This window comes from Ambystoma mexicanum, chromosome 7q (assembly GCF_040938575.1).
Source record: "Ambystoma mexicanum isolate Mex_15411 chromosome 7q, UKY_AmexF1_1, whole genome shotgun sequence".
Taxonomy (NCBI): Eukaryota; Metazoa; Chordata; class Amphibia; order Caudata; family Ambystomatidae; genus Ambystoma; species Ambystoma mexicanum.
The window spans coordinates 991,245,196-991,267,081 of record NC_090941.1 but is presented as its reverse complement, the minus strand read 5'-3'; the positions used below and the strand labels follow the sequence as shown (position 1 = coordinate 991,267,081).

The 21,886-nt window shown below is 49.8% G+C and overlaps 1 protein-coding gene across 1 annotated transcript in view; it reads right to left on the bottom strand.

Annotated features, from left to right (window-relative positions):
• DNAJB13 (DnaJ heat shock protein family (Hsp40) member B13) overlaps positions 1-21,886 on the bottom strand; it is a 119,865-nt gene that overhangs the window by 3,245 nt on the left and 94,734 nt on the right. Inside the window, exons 5-6 of the mRNA XM_069640134.1 lie at positions 18,908-19,021; positions 7,525-7,638 (exon numbers count right to left, since the gene is read on the bottom strand). Of these exons, the coding sequence (XP_069496235.1) occupies positions 7,525-7,638; positions 18,908-19,021 (228 nt within the window). The remainder of the gene's footprint in view (positions 1-7,524; positions 7,639-18,907; positions 19,022-21,886) is intronic.

Genomic DNA, 21,886 nt, shown 5'->3' with positions numbered 1-21,886 from the left:
CGATCTGAACAGTCCCTTCATGAACTCTTTCACCAGACGATGAGACCACAAGGACGACCGGCCCGTGGTTCTGGTGTATCGGGAGATCGCAGCAAGATGAATCTTGATGGACGCGTGTGCCAGTCCAGCTTTGGCCAGCGTCAGCAGGTACGGCAGTACCTGGGGAGCCATAATCCGTAGAGGGTTAATCTTCTGTGCGTGGCACCAGACAGAAAACCTCTTCCATTTGTGTCTGTAGCATTTAAGAGTCGAGGACGCCCTGGCCTTTGCAAGAACCTCTCTGCAGTCGGCCGGTATGTCATATCCTCCAAACTCTAGCGCTGCAGGAGCCAGGCCTGCAAGTTCAGCGATTTCGGCTCGTGGTGGAGGATGGCGCCTCCTTCCCTGGAGAGCAGATCCGCGTCCACCGGCAGCTTGATAGGCGGGGACGCTGACAAGTCCAGAAGGTCCGGGAACCATATCTGCCTCGGCCACGCAGGTGCGACGAGGATCATCCTGCACCGTGACCTCTTGAGCTGGTTGACGAGCCGGATTAGCAGTGGCAAAGGAGGGAACGCGTAGAGGAACAGGCCCTCCCAGGGGAACGAGAAAGCATCGCCCATGCTCCTCGCCTGGGGAAACCTGCTGGCGAACCTCCGGCACTTGGAGTTCGTCGCCGTCGCGAACAGGTCGATCTGGGGTGTGCCCCACCGTCAGAAGAGGCGATCCACTAGATCCTGCCATAGTTCCCACTCGTGGCACGAGCGCAGCTCCCTGCTGAGTGAGTCGGCGATGGTGTTTTTTATCCCTGCCAGATGAAACGGCACCAGAAACATCCCTTGGGCGACTGCCCAATGCCACAGGTCCTGCGCCTCCTTGGACAGTGCTGGGGACCTGGTTCCGCCCTGTTTCCTGATGTAAAACATGGTGGTGGTGTTGTCGGTGAAGATCCTCACCACCTTGCCCTTGAGGGACAGAAGGAAGGACCTGAGGGCCCAAAACACTGCACGGAGCTCCAGGACGTTGATATGTAGGGATTTCTCCGTCGGGAGCCAAAGGCCTCTTGCGTGCAGATTTTCGGTGTGCGCTCCCCACCCTTCCAGGGAGGCATCCATGGTCACTGTCTCCTGGTGGGCTGGGGTCTGGAAGTCCATGCCCGCCGTCAGATGCGCGCGGGTGCCCCACCACCGGATCGCTCGTCGGAAACTCTCGTCGAGTGTGATCCTTTCCTCGAAGCTGCCCGTCGTTTGAATCCAGCGCGCGTCCAGGAACTACTGCAAAAGGCGCATCCGGAGCCTGCACATGGGAATGAGGTAGATGCAGGAAGACATCATTCCGAGGAGGGACTTGATGGACCTCACCTTGGCCGCGTAGGCCACCAACATCCGCTGCACCTTGCCCAGGATGGTCCTGGGCCTCTCCTCCGACGGGGAGGCCAGAAGGGACACTGTGTTGAACCTCGCTCCCAGAAACAGAGCGTCTTGCGCGGGTACCAGGTGGGATTTGGCGTAGTTCACGGAGAATCCCAAGTCTGTGAGGTTGGACGGTCCTTGCCGTGTGAGCCACGGCGAGCTCCCTCGTCTTGGCTCGGATGAGCCAGTCGTCCAGGTAGGGGTAGACGTGGATCCCTTCGCGGCGCAGCTGCGCCGCCACCGGTGCGAAGCACTTGGTGAACACCCTGGGTGCCGACCGTAGTCCGAAGGGGAGGGCTTTGAACTGGTAATGACGCCCTTGGACCACAAACCTGAGGAATTTTCGGTGCCCCTTTAGGATGGGAATATGGAAGTAGGCATCCTCCAAATCCAACGACGACAGGAAGTCTCCTTCCTCCAGCTGACCCAGGACCCGCTGGAGGGTGACCATCCGGAACTTTTGCGCCTTGATGAACTTGTTCAGACGTCGCAGGTCCAGGATGGGGCGCCACCCCCCTGTCGTCTTCTTCACGAGGCAGTATCTCGAGTAAACTCCGGAGCCCCGAAGCCTCTTTGGGACGAGTTCGATGGCGCCCTTCCTGAGCATCGCCTTTAACTCCAGGAGAAGTTGAGGGACGTGAAGTTCTTTCCTGGCCACGGGGGGGACGCGCGGACACCTTCTTTGAAACTCGAGCGCGTGGCCCCGGGCCAAGGCGTCCAGCACCCAACGGTCGGTGGAGATGGACTCCCATACGCTGACGAAGCTCGCCGGCCGGCCTCCCACCGGGGTGCTTCGGTGGGGGCCTGACCCCACGGCCGGTTCAATCCTGCTTCGACGAGGCTTTGCCGCCTTGACCTCCTTGGCGACGACGGCGGGGTCCGCCAGACTTGCCTCGTCCTCTGTAGGCCTCCTGAGACGACGAGCGGGCCGCTTGACGGTAGGTGGAGAAACCGCCGCCGGAACCTTTGGAGGCCGTCGTTGTTGCAGAACTCCAAGGGCCCGGGCCGTCTCGGTGTCCGCTTTTAATAGCCTGAAGGGAATCGTCCACTGTTTTCCCAAACAGGTTGTTCCCATCGAAGGGCATGTCCAGGACTCTGGTCTGAACGTCTTGACGGAAGTCCGTAGCCTTGAGCCATCCACGCCGCCTAAGGCAAACGCTGTTGCCCAACTGGCGGAACCCAGTGTCGGTGATGTCCGTCGCAACGGTAATGGCGTGGTCCGAAGCCACCTCACCTTCCTGCAGGATCTCCAGGGTCTCTGCCCTCTTGTCGTCTGGCAAGAAGTCCAGCAGGGGAGCCAGTTTGTACCAGAGCTCCCTGTCGTAGCGGGCCACGATAGCCAAGGCGTTGGCCGCTTTAATCGTCGTCGCTGCAGACGAGATGACTCTGCGTCCCATAGCGTCCAATTTCTTTCCCTCGCCGTCCGGTGGGGAAGTCGATGTGGAGACCGCACCCCCCCACCCCCGCTTTTTTCCTGGCCGCCGCGGAGACCGGGGTAGGCTGAGCCCGGAGGCACAGGGGGGCCGTGTCCGGGACCCGGTACTTTTTCTCGTACCGGTCTCTTCTAGCTGGCGTCGTGGAAGGGTTCTTGAGGAGGGTGAGGCCCTCATCCCAAATGTCGTCCAATAGAGGCACTGCGAGGACCGTCTTCCTCTTGGCCTCGCGCCGCTGATAAAGGAAACCTTCCTTCTTCTCTTCAGGGCAGAGTTGGAAAAGCTCGGATACCCTGGTGATCATGGAGTGAACGATCCAATCTCGTCGGGCGGAGAAGCCCTGGTGGGAGGCGACGACGGTACATCCTCGTCGTATACCTTGTCGTCCGTACATGTCGCTGCCGTGTCAGTCCCCGTATCATCCCCTCGGGTGGACGGGGAGGAGGGCTGGAAGGGGCGCGACGGCTGAAAAGGAGGCGGAGGGTGAATCCTTCTTTTCTTGGTAGGGGGAACCCCAGAAGGTCCCGGTTCTGGGTCCCCCGACGGGAGAGGTTCCGTCGGCAACGGTAGTCTCGTTCTTATCTCTGAGCATAAGGACTGTATAGCCAACAAAATGGCCGCCGAGTTGTCTCGCGGCGCTGGCAGAGGGGAATCCGACGGGCGATCAGGGGCCCCGTCGGTACCCTCGACGATGTCGTAGTCACCTGCGTCGGGATCCATCCCGACGGGCCGGTCTTCTTCCACGCCGAGGCCGTGGCTTAAGACCTCGACCAGCTCCTCCTCCGAGGTTGAGGCCGAATCTACGACGACGCCCTGCCCCCCCCCTTTTTCTTCCCCACGGGGGATTTCACGGGGGTCCTATCGATGGGCACAAAAGAGGACTCCCTCCGAGGTGGCAGGGAGACTGAGCCCCGAGGTCGCCACCACTGGTGTAGCCTCCACAGGCTGAGCCAGGGCCGCCGCGACAGTTTCGATAGAGGGCTTGGCCGGATGGATTAAGGCCTTCACCACCTTAGGTGCGCTCACCGCCTTATCCTTGAGGGGGGGACACTGCCTCGCTCCCCCTCCGAGCTCGACCGGGGCCTCTCCAGGAGCCTCGCCGGGTGCTCGGCCTTCCTCTTACCCGACCCAGAGCGTTGGCTCGTGGTTGATGGTGCCGGGGAGGGTGCGCCCAGCCTGGCGCCCGTAGAGCCCGACCGTTCGGCGCTCCCGGTGTCAGCGGACTCGCGGTGCTTGGCCTTATGTTGGACCCCCGTCGCCGGGGCGTCCTCAAAGGTCTTAGAAGACCGCTCGGATTTCTTCCTCTTCTTCTCGCTGGACGGGCTCTTCCCTTCCAGCCAGTTGGCGAGACGTTGATGGCGGTCCTTCATGGTCCGCTCCGACATGTTGCCGCAAAACGCACAGTCCTTCTCCACGTGCGTCTTGTCCTCATGTAGGCAGTAAAGACAAAAAGAGTGTTCGTCCTCCTTGAAGACGTTTTGCAGCTGGCATCCAGGGCAGACCCTGAACAGCTTTCCGGGCGTCGAGCTTCCCTTCTCCTGGGCCATGACCGGGCCTGAGAAACTTCTGGAGTCCTCCAAAAGCGTAGCTCGACGAAATCTTCACCCTTGAGGGGCGTAGACGAATCCGACACGGGTCCCCGTTGATCGGATGGAGAGTCGGTGGAGCTTGAGGCTCTTTTGACCGAAAAAACGTGAAAAAATAGCACTAACGCTCGAGAGCAATCACATAAACGTGCGGTAAAAATCTGAAGATGGCTGCCAGAGGCGGTGCTTAGGTAGAGGGCAGTCATTGGCTGTGGTCAGTATGACGCAGAGACCAGTGATTGGTTATTGCTACGAAAGACCGATCAGAAACGAAACTGATACTGGTTTTTTCTTTACCGAGGATTCCCAGCCTGACGACGGGGAATATTCATGAGCATGTGAATCCATGCCAGACCCCATGCTGGAGAACTATAGCATTCTGATTCATTTAGCATTGCAAGTATGTACCCTTAAACTTAATCTGTGTAAAGTTCTACATGACAAGTTGGTAAAAGACGGAATTCCAGATTTGGAAAGGAACCGTTTAGATTGTGACACAATTGTCAGCCTTAATGATAATGGACTAATGAGATCTGGAGGGAGGGGCACGGTGGATGACGAATGTGGCATGGGGGTTTCAAGGGAAAGGTGCAAGCAGCTGGGACTAACATGCACAAAGTGATGTGATCGAGTAGATGAGGAGTTGTGTGGGGTAACAATGTTGAGCTGGGTGGGCTAGTATCTATGAGGGTTTGCCGTGTTCTCTAAGTGTTGCTGTGAGAGCTACCCAGGATGGCTGTTGAGAAAGCTGAATGAAGATGGGTGTACCAGTTAATAGTCGCTATGGGCCAGCTTACGGGGGAATAATTAGCGGTGAGCGAGTTAGCCATGTAGACCAAACACAATGGACTTGGTAAGCTATCTGGGCGAGGCCGTTAGGCTAGGCACATTCTATCCATGGGTCCACAAACAAGTATGTACAAAGCCAACAATTTTGGCTTTTGTGTTTGCATAGGATAGGCATTTGCCAGGCACTGCCATAATGGTACAACCTGGCCATGAGATGGCAACGGCTGAGAAATAGTCTTAGTACCTGGGCATATGATGCCAGTTTAATATCTGTACGAAAGCCAAAACTGTCAGCATCGCCTTAACTTGTTTTCACAAGACTTTGGTGCAAGGAACAGAAAAAGAAGGAAAATGCATTGCTTAGGACTCTTGGTAAAGACCAGGAACTCATTTACAGCATACATTTAGCTATTCAGTTCAGAAGACTATTTAGATAAACTCTACTTTGTGACCAAGTTATCTGAAATAGATACCAGTAGGGTGTGGTTTGGATGGGAAGGTAGGTAGGGAGGAAATGGCCATAGAGGCTAAACATGGCTCAAAGGCTGTGTTCCTTCTGGCATCCCTTAACCCTCCTATGCGCTCCAATGCAATCGTTTTGGCTTATAGTGCCACCTAACAGCCAAAACTAAAAAGAGATGGTTGGGTAAAGGGGTCTATGTCGGATAGCTTTGACAGGAATGGTTGGCTACGTTAGAGGACCAGTGAAGGGTAGCGAAGAGGGCGAGATCAAAGTAGCTGGGAAGAAGAATGAATAGGAGCAATTGTGGTGTTGGATGAGAAGAAAAGTAACAAAGGGAACTCGATGGCTTATTTAACAATACAACGAAAAGCTTCAGTTAGGGGCCAGTGTGTACTAACAGAACGACAAACCTGAGATTAGGGCATGGCCTTAAAAAAACGTTACAAGCAACAACAAAAAAGGCAGAACGATAAAAGGATGATCAGCAAATGGGGGCAGTTGAAAAGACAGTTTAGGGCACAGCCACTCACGAGAAATTAATCCCACTGTGATGGGGCTGTGGAATGTGTGGAGTAGAGGATTGTGTGAAATTACGTATCTGAAAAAAGAGAACGCTAAACTCATTCTTGTATTCAGGTCTCCAAGTTCTTGCCAGGTCATCACAAGTATTGTTTTGGGGGAGAAAGCACACAGTGAGGATCCTAGTCATGGACAGTCCTATGAGTCAAGCGCCACTCAGTAGGATGGGTGCTCACCCATATCGATCCCACTGAGGCCTCTACCACTGGCATGTGGGGAGACCAGCAATGGCAGTAGTCCCTCTACTATGATTCAATATCAGGCCATGGAAGCAGTGGCTCTAGCTTCTAACACAAGCCTTAGTTGAAGGCACATTTACTGGTTCCAGCAGATATTTGAGGACCAGAGAAAGATGTCCTGAACTAAGAGTAAGTGATGGAGAGAAAGAAAGTTGAGAGCAGACGTGAGAGACGGAGCTCCACTTCTGTTCTGGGTAGAGGACAACATGGAAGCAAGAGAAGGGGTACGCAAGGATGAAACACAATAGCCCAGAGCAGAGGTGGCGGGAGTTCCGTGACGAAGGAACACCCATCATCGAGGGAGCCATGTGAGGGATGCCAAGGAATCCAAGGTGAGAGCAGAGAAAGGGAGATCATCCAGTGTGGGAACGAGACCGGAAGCTGCTGTGGATGAGTGGCGACTTGTACATTTTTAAGGGTGACCAAATGCCTCGACGTGAATCTGCCGCAGAACTGGCAATCGTCTGGTGCGGCTGCGCTTCGTGGCATGAGGAAGCTCACACGAGCCAGATACAATCGATGAATGACCACAACCTATATAGTTGAAAAGATACCACAAAGGAGAAGGCATTTTAAAAACAAGGGGTTAATTGCTACACTTGTATGAACTGCAGAGGACATCCGGTTTGATTCAAGTTATCCTTACCCTGCACCACTTGTGAGTTAGGTTTGTGCTATATATATATATAATGATATAGCGATTCATGCCAGACTCCGGCCACTTCTAAGCACTATAATAATAGCTGCTCTTAAAATCCAATTCAATGGTACTCCATGTATCAGCCTGTCATGGGTGAAGGACTGAGTCGGCCTGTGCCCCTTAAATGTGTGAAGTGCAGGCTTGCCCCATGTCAGAAGCAAAACCTATACCTGCAAGCTATCCGCTAACAGGAAAAAAGCAAACGTACATATTTAAAAGCATCACACTTGAGAGCTAGCGATAACTGGAGCCATGACCAGGGGGCTGTACTTGTTGAGGGGTCGGGGAAGGGGACCGTCACCGCAAAGTGGATCATGCTATCTTTCCCACACACACGTCCATACCTTTCCCAAGGCGATGCTGGTCAGGTAGAGCAGGTCATTCCCTTCACGCTTGAACCTTGGATGGGGCTTCTCTTTGACAATGAAGATGATGTCCGCTGGGATAATGTTCGGGCCCTGGCAAACAATGACACAAAAGTACTGTCTAGAGGAAGGTTCTGCTCGCAGTCCTTGTAAAACAATAGTGATATCTCTTAATCATTTCAGTCTACAGCCCTTCCATGTGCGTAGCCCACATTTCAAGTCATCGCTATGAAACATCATGCCAGCTCCTTGCCACTCATGCACTCCATGTGTGAATATTAGCATCAACAATGGGTTCCACACTCATCCCTTACAGGAAATAAATGGCATCCACCTGAAGTAACTCTAGTCCATTAGACCCTTTTATATTACAACCCTTGGGAAGCTCCAATACTTTGTGGTATCCATGGAAACAGGCTTTACAAGTGACTGCCAAGGTACACAAAACCTGTCCCTCTCACCTCCTCCAGTGTGGATACCTTGTGAATTACTCTTCCCCCCCCAGTGTGAACATGTACAGCTATACAGAAGAGAAGGAGCATCACCGCACAGCCGAGACACAGAGGCAGAAGGAGTGGAACACTCAAACAGTACCAGGGCCCCTTTACCTTACTCTAAGAAAGAGCAATCATTTGCTCCTACTTGGAGGCTGCAGGGGACTATCAAGAATAGACTATGTAGGAGGATGGTGACGGATCATGACAGGCCTGACCTCTCTGGTGAGCATCTATTGAATCATAGATCTGGAATCTGTGTGGGTGACTGACATGTTAAGGACACATGTCTGGAATGACACGGAAGACACCTTTGCTCTGGTGTATGGAATGAGATGCAGCTGACAGGAATGCCATTTCCCCCCCCCCTAGCCCCCTAATAAGGAGATGGATGGTTCCATCGATGAAACAAGCGCAGAGCGCACAGCATCTGGTGTGCTAAATGTGCTCGGCTACAGGCAGTAAATGCCCTTTGTTTCCTAGAAGTATGCACGCCTCTCTATTTCTTTCAGAAGCAGCATGTGGCTTAAACCAAAGGCAGGACAAGAGGACACTGTCCTAAAAACCACTACAATGGACATTTCATCTTGTTCTCAGGAACTCAGAACTTTGTGTCCCTAGGCCCTGATCATGTTAAGCCAATTGATTAAGTTCACCAATGTATCCAAGCCACTGCTCAGATACCCTTTCAGAAAAGGTGCAGATGCCATGTCGTCATGTGCCTTTAGCTCATACCTGGAAAAAGAGAGGTACGCTCTGGTCTACCTTGAAACACTTGTGTACCTGCGTGATATAAATAAAATATCATATCCCCCTAGAGGAGATAACACCGAATCACATCAAAAGCGATTCGATATATTTTTTAAAAAGGCACAAAACGCCCTCCCCAACATATTTCAGGACTGATGCAATTATATAATCAAACTTCAGTCCTAGAATGTTTGGTGAATGTGTTGGATAGTGCTAGAATATTTAGTGAAAGTGTTGGATACTGCTGTTAGGTTTTACCTTATCTGGTTGCTTCTGATGTGGGTTCGATGTGTTAAAATCGCGGCAAAAATTACTGTGGTTACAAAATATGGCGGTAAAAATGCTGTGGTTTTGCCGCAGCAATCCACGGACCCATTCTACCATTTAAGGTGAGCGGGGGACATCCCAGCACCCCTTAAATGGTATAATGGAGTACACCTTTACCGTGTCCAACCACTGCATTTTTGCTGCAATTTTTTTTTGTATAGGCAACGTTTTTGCTGCGATTTTATCACTGCATACCCTGATGTGTGGTCTGAGTTTAGAGTGTTGACTGTAGAATGTTATGATGGAAACCTGCTGTGATTCCAGCGAGTCAGTTGGGAGCTTATGCTTGGCACAGCAGGACCGGTGGATGCTTCTCTCCGATGAACTTGTCTCATGCCTACCCTGTTGTACTTACCTGTAACTTACGAACCCAGTAAAGACCACTTATGTCACCCAAGGCTGCTGAGTAATATGTACAACTCAAAACCTACAATTGAACACTGGCAACGAAGGTTTTGGTGACTGAGGGGGAACCAGGAACTAAAAAGGAGCAAGGCGAAAACAGTTACAGAAAAGGACCTGAACCGCAACCAGAAGACAAGGGTGGCTAGGAAGTTGCCCATCAGGAAGCAGTGTGGCATCAGAGGCCTCCACCGCCCCCGGCCCCAAGGTTAGCACGCCCCATGTCCTGCATGACTGTATAGGCAGGGACATCTGAAGTGACTTTGGGGGGCAGCGCTGTGCACCTTCATTGGTTCTGCTATTCGCCACAGCGAGCGCCTGAGAAAAGTAAATGAGGGCATTGGCGCATCCGAGTGTGGCGCTTCAAATGGGATTGGCAATGCTTCAAAGAAGGTGCTGTGTGCAGGAGCGCATCCGAGTTTGGTGCGGCTTGTATTGGCAGTAGTTAAGGGGCCGGGGGATCTCATTTAATGGTCATCGTGAAAATTGCATCTAAGAGGAGGAACCGGAGCTTCAGTGAAGTACTTGTGGAATGTCCTTACCAGTTATGGCGTAAACGTGGTGGGCTTGGAGGTCTGCCTGCTTTGGTGTGGGAACATCACTACTGGTATGGGCCAGAAGACGGTTGGTTCAGAGAGCTGTGTCCGTGGCTGCGCTCTCCTCCATTATTGTGACGTCATTGTCCTACGGGTGGTATTGGCAAAGGTTTGCTGTGAAAGAACGTTGGTCTAACGTTCCTGGAGCCGGTGACAGTTAAGGTCTTCGTCACTGCAAGGGTTGAAAAAAGGACCTTCCCAACGTGCTCCAAGGGGCTTCCGGGCAATTGACAATACGTTACAGCGAACTACTAGGTGCCAATGCAGATTCCAATGGACTGCATCTTCAGCGTCGGTGTCGAGTTGTTTTAAAAGAGGTCAAATTTCACTATCAGAACTGCAAGTATGTGCAAAGGATGGCGGACTGTTATACATCTGCTGTGGTCTACGGTGACGTTTTCTCCAAAGAACTGCCAGGTTTGTAGTGATGCAGGAGTCGGGAGCTGGGCAGCAGAGTTCTCGAAGAAAATGAGGATTCGCAATGGGAAGAAAATGTTTTCTGATTTTGGCGGCGTTATATTTATTGCTGAAATGTTTTAGTCAATGTATCCTCAGTGCCGCTCTTTGGGAGTGCTTTGTATGTTCCCATTGTTGCAATGTTGTTGTTGGTTAGTGGGCTCTGATTGGTCCACCCGTGCATTGGATCGAAAGGTTCATAACAAGTGAATCCCGTAATGCCCGTCACATCGTCAATGGTCTCATCTAAAAAAGGGTGATGGTCATTCACTGTGTTATTGCAATATTTAGTATGATGATCTTGCTATGCATTTATTGGGTGTCACCGATTTGGGCAATCATTAGGCCACAGTGCTGGTCTCTGCAAGAGGCTATGTTGCAGATTTGGGGGCATCAACGTTAGGGGCATTGTCTGTTGCGAGTTCGGTTGAGTGTATAGTTGTGATGCCGTCTTAGGTAGGATGATGTGAGTGGAAAAGCAGTGTTTGCTAGCTGATGTGCACTCGTTATGGTTATATTACATTGTTGCTCTATTAAGTTTTGGCTGAACATGTTTTGTGGGAAGGTATTTCCGCTGGTGATTGCCATAAGAGATGGTATGTATGTGGTACCAGTGATGACATGTGTGAAGCTATATGCAAATGGTGATATATGGTGGCAAGTGTGTTGTGGTTCCTGAATGAGTATGCTGATAATTTGTTGATGACTTTGGGGACCTAGTGGATTTAGAGGAAATTTCAGTCATGTTTTACTGTGCATTAACCTAACATTTCTTCCACAGATACATTCCAAGATGGACTCTGCAAGCATAACATTTTGGGACTCTTGTGTGGTGCAACTCAAATATTTGTTTTACCATGTTTTCATGCCGAATTCGTCCATTTGGTTTGTGGTGGGGGAATGTGTGCGGGTGGTGGTGCAAATGGTGTATGGAGCATATGGTTGCTCAGGAAAGGTGCCAATTGTGGTGCAGGTTTGAATGCTCAGTGGAGCATATGGTTGCTTGGGTATGGTACCAATTGTGGTTAGGAAGGGGTCCAATTGTTATGTGGGTTTGGATGCCCAGTGGAGCATATGGTTGTTCAGGAATGGTGCAAATTATGGTGTGGGTTTGGATGCCCGGTGGAGCATATGGTTGCTCAGGTTTCGTACCGATTGTGGTGCGGGTTTGGACGCCCGGTGGAGCATATGGTTGTTCAGGAATGGTGCCAATTGTTATGTGGGTTTGGATGCCCAGTGGAGCATATGGTTGTTCAGGAATGGTGCCAATTATGGTGTGGGTTTGGATGCACGGTGGAGCATATGGTTGCTCAGGTTTCGTACCGATTGTGGTGCGGGTTTGGACGCCCGGTGGAGCATATGGTTGTTCAGGAATGGTGCCAATTGTTATGTGGGTTTGGATGCCCAGTGGAGCATATGGTTGTTCAGGAATGGTGCCAAATATTTAGTGGGATTGAGATGCCGCATTAGTGGTGCAAATTGTTGTGGGATGTGGATTCCCGGTGTTTTGTGCCTATTGTTGGTATGTGGATGCCGACATTATGGTTGGTGCCATACAGTGGCGATGTATTTGTTGCTTTAGGCGGGAAGTGGGGTTAGAACCCAGTTTGTTTGTGTTTTGGCACAACTAGTTGTTGGCAGATGATGAAGTAAAGGTTATAGGTGTGATGGTTAGTTGGTGTAGGTTTTGCGCTTGAAGGTGGGCTGGTTCCCTTGTGTGAGTTCCATAATACGCCTGTTATGGTACTGTTGATAGTTCTGGAAATGGTATGGCTATTTGGTAGCTACTGTAAATGTCTTTGGAGGTGAATAGCTTTATTGCTCGGTTCGCTAGATAGGTGAATTTTAGATGGATAGTGTGTGATTTGTGGTCATTTAAATTTGTATTGGTGACTGTACCTTCCGTAGTGTTTATATTGTTATTTAAAAGGGGGGGGGGGGGGGGGGTTTAGGGGCGTAGGGAGATGTGTTGGGTTTTATCTTATCTGGTTGCTTCTGATGTGTGGTCTGAGTTTAACCTGCTGTGATTCCAGAGAGTCAGTTGGGAACTTATGCTTGGCACAGGGGGGACCGGTGGATGCTTCTCTCCCATGAACTTGTCTCATGTCTACCCTGTTGTACTTACCTGTAACTTACGAACCCAGTAAAGACCACTTATGTCACCCGAGGCTGCTGAGTAATATATACAACCCAAAACCTACAGAGAAGTTAACACCGAATCACATCAAAAGCGATTCGATTTTTTTTTTTTTAAGGCTCAAAACGCCCTCCCCAACATATTTTAGGACTGATGCAATTATACAATCAAACTTCAGTCCTAGAATATTTGGTGAAAGTGTTGGATAGTGCCTATAAAAAATATCGAATCCCTTTCGATGCGATTCATTTTCGTTAATATAACTGGATTCCAGGAGAAATTGTGAAAATAAAAGTTGGGACAATCAGGAGCTACATCATCAAGTCAAGAAGTAACGGGAACCTTCGAACACCTGCAGTGCCACACGCATGAGGAGCGGTGCTTCTGTTGTAACTCTTCACATGGAGGAGACCTGGGACACATTTAGGGCATGTCAGATCTGGTACTATCTGTATTAGAGCACAATGGTGGCCATAGTGACAATTATGGATAGTATTGTACATGCATGGTGTTCTAAAAGGCCCAAACGTAACCATGGTGTAAGGGTTTTCATCATTTTAACCAACAGATCTGTTTGGAATTTGTTATATCATTAAAAGCACACAAACATCTTTTAACTTGCAGTATTCCTCCACGTCTCTCCTTCTCTTTAACAATATGGCAGACCTTTACCAGACCCTTTGGCTGATATTGGAGTGGGTTTTCACTGCGATGCTGGCAACACCCAGCTGTACCTGAAATTGTTATGTGACAATCCTCTTGATAATGCCCGCCATGCTACAATGCCTCAGACTTTGAAAGGTTGGATGACCTGCCTCAATGCGGCTACACTTGCACTTACTATCATAGGCCCTTCAAGAAATGTATAACACTCTTCATCTTCAATTTACATTTAATCATTGTCCCCTTCCTAACTGGCCACAGATAGAGACATTGGTGGTACTATTTGACCCCCAGGCGAACACAGTAGGCCACATAGGTGCCGTGATAAGTTCCTCGTCTTACTACCTATGCTTATTCCAAAACATTTGTCCGTTCCTTCAGGAACATTACTCGTGGCACATTCCTAGTGCTAAACTGGACTATGACAATTACTTGGTTGCACTGAATTGCGAATCCATTGACTCCAAGGTCTCCAGAACTGTGTGGCCCGTGTCGTAGTAAATGCGCCTCCATTTGCTCACCGCTCTCATATCTTACACAAATAGCACTGGCTACCTTGACAGGTAAAGCCGTTATGGGGGTACACCTTCTGCATGGCTCTCCAATGATGATTTATTAGCGCTCCAAAACCTTCTGATCTTTAGCGCTTTCTAACTGCATTTAACTTAATAGACCCTAACATTCACAGTGAAGACATTTTTATAAATCGGAGATGATGAACATACTGATTTTGATTACTAAGTAGGCCAGTCAATGAGAAACTGTATGTGGGGGCCCAGTGATCTAGAGCAGCAAGACTTGGAAAGGGTCTCAAGTGTGCGTTAGAGAATGCACATTTTATTTTTTTATTTTATTGTTGAAAGATTGAACCTAACTCGAGAGCAGCAGAGCCCTGTACAGAGTGTGGTTAGCAGGCATTTGGGCTGGCATCTTTTAACAGCACAGTGCTGTGACGTCTGTGAATCGGTATGAGCATCCATTGGAATTAGTCCTTGGTCAGGTGTTGAAAGAGCACACGGTACAGGCAAGAAGATGTTTTTTTCAAAGCAAGGAAACAAGCGAGAATTATTATCGAATGCACCTGGCATGACTAAATTACTACTGCCCAGCAGAGATCCCAATCATAAAGGTTAAATAGAATCTGCCCGAAAGGTATACCTCCAGTGCCTGTTTGGGGAGCGCAGGCCATATCTTTACGAGGGATGTGAGCTGATAACAGTAGCAAACCAAACAGCTTTAGTACAATGGTTCCAAAATACAAGAATGTCCAATGAAGGTTCTATAAAAACATAGTACCTTTAATAAAACAATCAATGCAAAAAACAAACTAATAACACACAAAGACTCCCCTGTAGTGAATGCCGACCATGGCGTGAAAGGGCACTCTGGGTTTATCAGCAGGGATGTTAAGGCAAACGACCTGGCAACAATGTCAATAGTTAAATGATGTGACTTTACAGAAAACATGCAAGAGGGCTTAAAAGTCACTATGGTCCCAAAAAGTGGACCAGGAAATTGGGCCTCATCATAGTACCTTTGGTTTCTTGTTTTTTGTGGTTAACAGCATTGACCCAGGCTTCTATTAGCTTCCCGGGTTGGTGATCGGGTGTCTGGTTGGTGAGCTGGTTGACTGGGTCCAACACATGGGACACGCAGGCGATGTCTGGGTCAGTCGGGATTAGGGCCCATAACCTTCCCTTGACTTTTGGTTTGCTGGGAGGCCCAATCCAGTGTCTCCAGGACAATGCGAGTCCTTAGTTCTCCACTTCCCCCATAGGATGTTGTCTGGCACTACAGAGGGTCCTTTACTTTACCTGCAGACAGCAGGATCCTAGTTCCAGTGCATGGCCTGCACTATTCCGTAGGGATGGTTAGAGGGCATTATGACATCCCACCCAGAGAACCATGCCTGCGGGAAATGGAGGGGACAGGAAAAGAAAGAGCCCTGACAAAAACCAACCAAGATGGTGGAACACTTTTGTTTGCAGACCTCTCCATTTTGGCTACTATAACTCAGCCCGCTTGCAATGCCGACTGACTTCAAAAAGACTCCAGTGGGCAAATCTCCCTTCAAACTACACTAAGGACATTAATAAAGAAGTCACGCCACAGTCTCGGATTCTGATTGGGTGTAACATGCATGAATGGATGCAAGGAGAATCCTTACGGGGTGCTATCTGATGGGGATACTCATGGGACACCGTTAACCCTTTCTTTACAGCTTGCCCAGGTCTTTTCCTTACTGGGGTGATGTTGACTTAAAAACTCAACAATTACTCTAGCTTAACCTTCTTAAAGGTTCCACTGTGGAGAGCCATTGGTCTGGGAGGAGGATGGGATATGCGATAGGGCTTAAGATGTTGTGGCCGTGCAAAGTGAACGTTTAGTTGGTGCCAGCGGGCATAAGGCGGGGGAGGGGTTGAGGGGGTGGGGAGGGGGCCTGTGTGTAGAGTGATAGATTGAAAGGCGAGTAGGTAAGTTGAGTTGAGAGATGATTGTTAGTAGACAGGTCAGTCAATTCCTCTGATACGCAGAGGATGTGATCCAACAACAGGCATTCCTCCTTCTAGACCTCCGGCATGTCCGGTCCTTTATCTGCAAATGGATCATGTGCTTCCAGCGTATACCCTGCCAATCAGGGGTCACAGTATCTACCAAGGTCCAACCATCCCCTAGGGCAGGGTTGTCCAACTCCAGGGCTGGAATCCTGACAGGTTTTCAGGATAGCCCTCAATATTCATGAGGACAAATGTGCATAAATTTAGAGTCATTGAATGCAAATATATCTTATGAAAATTAATGAGAGGTGTCCTGAAAACCCGGCAAAGATCTGGTCCTCGAGGCCTGGAGTTGGACAACCCCACCCTAGGGTGGCCGACCAGTAGCCACAACCACTCCTTGGGTTATCCTATAGCCCCCTTTGCTTCCAAATTAGTGAAAGACCAACCCCTAACTTGGCAGCAAGAAACATAGAACAATTTTCCTGAACTGGACGAATTCCCATTCCCTCCCTCTCCTTTACCTCATATGTACGATGTTGAACTCATTATGCAGAATAAGAAAAATATCTCGGTGAAAATGTAAAATTGATTTACACTGCATTAGAACTAATACACAATTTAAAGAAAAAAACAGAATAAAACAACAAACACGATACCTAAATATTAAATGGTAGGAGTTGGACAAAAACCTCATCCTTCCAACGCCGCCCTTTGCAGGAACCTTCCCTAAGCATCCACCTTGCCAGGACCCTAACTTTGGAACTCAAAATGCTCCCAAAAACCCATATGCTTGCATTGAGGATCCCTCTGTACAGTTCCAAGATGCCCCACTGGGGTGAACGTGCACTCTGTAAATACACCTGTATTTTAGGTTAGGTTATCCGACCATGTGGCAAAGTTAAGACAGTTCATTAGTAACTGAAAAAAGATATTTTGTTTTTTCAATCATTATTATTCGACATTATGTATGCTCGACGTTTTTAATTCATTTCTGTCAACTACACTGTGACACGAAGCAAATCGGTTGAGTTATGTTCATGAGCGAGCAGTGCTGGAAAAACGAATACCTCACGCTCCCCACCCCCAGCCCCCCACTAAGAACTAACACCTGTTTGCACCTGACCTGCCACCGAAAAATGCTTAGTGCCTGAGTTTATAAGCAGTGAAGAAGTCCCCTTAAGGAGAGTCCTGCAGGGAGGTCAAGTGGGGTTAAACACAACGTGGAAATCCCGCATAGAGAAGGGGGACTTGTGTAACTTGTTTTCTGCATCACACGCAAATCTTCTTTCGTTGTTGTTTGTGAAGTATTTGAGTGAAAGGTCACCGTTTTCAGCGTCACCACCCACTAATCTACAGGTTGTCCCTGCCTGTGAGGAACACCTTTAAATATGAAGACGAGAGAGCTGAGTCCATGCATGCATGCATGAGGCTCCAGCACTTCCCGAGTTCCTGGAAAGAAGCAAGGGTCATCGTTTTCCCAAAAGCCGGCAAACCACGGAAGGATCCAGCGAACTACCGCCCCATCAGCTTGCTCTCTGGATTATCGAAGCTCCTGGAGAAGGTCCTCCTCGCCCGACTCAGCGACTTCACCTCCGAAAGAAATCTACTAGCAAAGTAACAGTTTGGATTTCGAAAGGAGCGTGCAACGACCCATCAGCTGCTGAGAGTGGTGGACACCATCAGCCACGGATTCAACATCAAGAAGTCCACAGGAATCGTCTTCCTGGATGTCGCTAAAGCATTCGACCGAGTCTGGCACAAGGGACTTCTGCACAAGATGATTGGCCTGGGATTTCCAAACTACCTGGTGAAGACGATTGCAAGCTACCTGGGAGGCCGCACCTTCCATGTCGCCATGCGGTCTGAGATGTCCTCATCACATCCCATCCGAGCAGGCGTGCCACAGGGATCGAACCTCGGACCCTTCCTGTTCAACCTCTTCACCAACGACATCCCGACAGATCTCCACAAGACCGACCTGGCGCTGTATGCACACGATGTTGCAGTCATCTCCCAGTCATTCAGCGAAAAGGAAGTGGCAAAGAACCTGCAAGCTTCATTGGATACCATTGCGAAGTGGTACAGCGACTGGAGGATAGAAATAAACACCAGCAAGACAACCGCAATGCTGTTCACCAGAAAGAAGATCAAGGAGCACCCATACAGCAGCCTCAACGGGGGGACCATCAAATGGGAGAGCAGCAGCCGCTACCTCGGTGTGACCCTGGACAGCAAACTCAACTGGGAAAGCCACATCGAAAATACTCAGCAGAAGGCAGCAGGAAAGATGGCAGCGCTGTACCCACTCCAGAAGAGCAAGTCCATGCCCCTCCGGACAAAGATCAACGTCTACAAGGCGATCATCAGACCAACCCTGACGTATGCCTCCCCAGCATGGATGACCTGCCATGAGCGACACCGGAAGAGTCTTCAGATAGTCCAGAAGGCCCTCGGCATATCTTCTGGAGCTCCAATCTTCACAAGGATAGCAGACCTTCACAGAGACCTGGACATAGAGATGTTGGACGAACATCTAGCGAAGCTGAGTAAGAACTTCTGCCAAGGACTGGATCAGAACCCGAACCCTCTGATCAGAAGACTCACTGCCACCACTGCAAACCCCTTCGACCGCTACCCGCGGCCCTTCACTGCGAAGACCCTGTGAAACCAGCTCTACTGTGACAAGAACACACAGACCAAGAAGAAAACAAACCCACGTCTACATACTCAACCCGAGAAGATGAAGTAATGAGGCTCAAGCCTCGGTATCCAAAAATCACCGCTGATGGATAAAAATCTAACAGCAAGAAGAAGAACAAGCGCGTGCTGAGTCCACAGTATCACCATGGAACTAGTGTCAGCGCCGACACTCGGAACTTGACAGCATTCAATCCCTTTCAATCAAACAACACATATTTGTAGGTTTCCTGGATGCCATATCGAATGCCCCAATCCTTACTGTTGCTCCATACTACAAAGCTGTACAGAAACCAGCTGCGTAGAAAATGCCCTCTTTGTCGGCCCCCTGTACTTTACCTGGTCCCCCTCTTTTGGGAAAGTGATTCTGGTCCCCTGCTTCCACCCGGGATGCACGTCGATGGATAGGATTTTGTCTCGGATGCCGGAAGTGTGCCTGTCCTCGTTCATGACCTAGGATGTAAGCACATATATTACAAAGAGCACTCGTTATGACCCTCAGCGTCATAAGGACACTGCATATCATCACCCCCTTTATGGAAATAGGGCGCGAGAGTTTCCAGCTGCTGCTCGAAGCACAAGGAGAATCACAGTGGTTTCAGTTTTGGCTATTAGGTGGTGTGCCACCTGCAAGTCAAAACGATCGCATTTGCATATAGATAGTCATATGGGGGACACAACGCTTGTAGGTGTGTGGTTATTTACCCACTACTTGACTACCAAAGGTCATGCTAATAACTATGGTCATCCCCGCCCTCTCCTTGCACCTGCCCGCCCAAAACACAGCCTTCTGGGATCTCTTTTCTGGGGTACGGTTCTTCCATTGCACTTTCAAGCAGAGGAAAGCATGGTGCCGGAGGCCTTCAGCATCACACGGATAGTGCAATGCACACTAATGATTTTCAGTGCCCATCGGGTGCCACCACAGCACACTCCCCGATGAGCCATCACTTGCACGTGTACCACTGCTGGAGAGCCCACTTAACCTTGGTGCATAGTTTTAGAAATGTCCAACAAGCCGAGTGTCCATATTCCTTTGAGCCCTGGATGGGTATCCGTTAACAAAAGGAAGGGTAGCTACACCCCTGAAGCCCAACCCAAGCGCTGTTCCAGTTATGCCAATCCTATACCTCGCCTAACCCAAGCGCTGTTCCAGTTATGCCAATCCTATACCTCACCCAACCCAAGCGCTGTTCCAGTTATGCTTATCCTATACCTCGCCCAAGCGCTGATCCAGTTATGCCAATCCTATACCTCGCCCAACCCAAGTGCTGTTCCAGTTATGCCAATCCTATACCTCGCCCAACCCAAGCGCTGATCCAGTTATGCCAATCCTATACCTCGCCCAACCCAAGCGCTGATCCAGTTATGCCAATCCTATACCTTGCCCAAGCGCTGATCCAGTTATGCCAATCCTATACCTCACCCAACCCAATCGCTGTTCCAGTTATGCCAATCCTATACCTCGCCCAACCCAAGCACTGATCCAGTTATGCCAATCCTATACCTCGCCCAACCCAAGCGCTGATCCAGTTATGCCAATCCTATACCTCGCCCAACCCAAGCGCTGATCCAGTTATGCTAATCCTATACCTCGCCCAAGCGCTGATCCAGTTATGCCAATCCTATACCTCGCCCAACCCAATCGCTGTTCCAGTTATGCCAATCCTATACATCGCCCAACCGCTGTTCCAGTTATGCTTATCCTATACCTCGCCCAACCCAAGCGCTGTTCCAGTTATGCTTATCCTATACCTCGCCCAAGCGCTGATCCAGTTATGCCAATCCTATACCTCGCCCAACCCAAGCGCTGATCCAGTTATGCCAATCCTATACCTCGCCTAACCCAAGCGCCGATTCATTTATGCCAATCCTATACCTCGCCCAACCCAAGCGCTGATCCAGTTATGCCAATCCTATACCTCGCCCAACTGAAGCGCTGATCCAGTTATGCCAATCCTATACCTCGCCCAACCCAAGCGCTGATCCAGTTATGCTAATCCTATACCTCGCCCAACCCAAGCGCTGATCCAGTTATGCCAATCCTATACCTCGCCCAACCCAAGCGCTGATCCAGTTATGCTAATCCTATACCTCGCCCAAGCGCTGATCCAGTTATGCCAATCCTATACCTCGCCCAACCCAAGCGCTGATCCAGTTATGCCAATCCTATACCTCGCCCAACCCAAGCGCTGATCCAGTTATGCCAATCCTATACCTCACCCAAGCGCTGATCCAGTTATGCCAATCCTATACCTCGCCCAACCCAAGCGCTGATCCAGTTATGCCAATCCTATGCCTCGCCCAACCCAAGCGCTGATCCAATTATGCCAATCCTATACCTCGCCTAACCCAAGCGCCGATTCATTTATGCCAATCCTATACCTCGCCCAACCCAAGCGCTGATCCAGTTATGCCAATCCTATACCTCGCCCAACCCAAGCGCTGATCCAGTTATGCCAATCCTATACCTCGCCCAACCCAAGCGCTGTTCCAGTTATGCCAATCCTATACCTCGCCCAACCCAAGCGCTGATCCAGTTATGCTAATCCTATACCTCGCCCAACCCAAGCACTGATCCAGTTATGCCAATCCTATACCTCGCCCAACCCAAGCACTGATCCAGTTATGCCAATCCTATACCTCGCCCAAGCGCTGTTCCAGTTATGCCAATCCTATACCTCGCCCAACCCAAGTGCTGTTCCAGTTATGCCAATCCTATACCTCGCCCAACCCAAGCACTGATCCAGTTATGCCAATCCTATACCTCGCCCAACCCAAGCACTGATCCAGTTATGCCAATCCTATACCTCGCCCAAGCGCTGTTCCAGTTATGCCAATCCTATACCTCGCCCAACCCAAGTGCTGTTCCAGTTATGCCAATCCTAACTTTCCAATACCTCAAGCAACACATTGTGTGTTCCAAGAAGATGAGGCCTGTGCTCAATGCATTGTAGATATCAGACTAGATTTTCTCTTCCATGAGCTAACGCTCCTGGTCTTAAATATAATAATTAGCTTTATTTTTTGAATTTTAGACAGCCTGAATGACCACAGTATGGCGCTTTACAGAATTTCTAAAGAAAGAGTGTTACTCTCAGTGGTATTGTACAGTACTCCTTTAATATCCTTTAGATACAGGAGTCTGGCACTTTTGGCTCTCTGGATGTTTTGGACTATAACTCCAATTAGCACCGGTGAGCATAGTGAAAGGAGAGGGGTCATGGGAGTCGTAGGCCGATTTGAGAATAGCAAGATCTGGACCCACGTTCTTCAGATTGCACACCGTACCCTAGCAGCAGGCACTTACCCATGCTG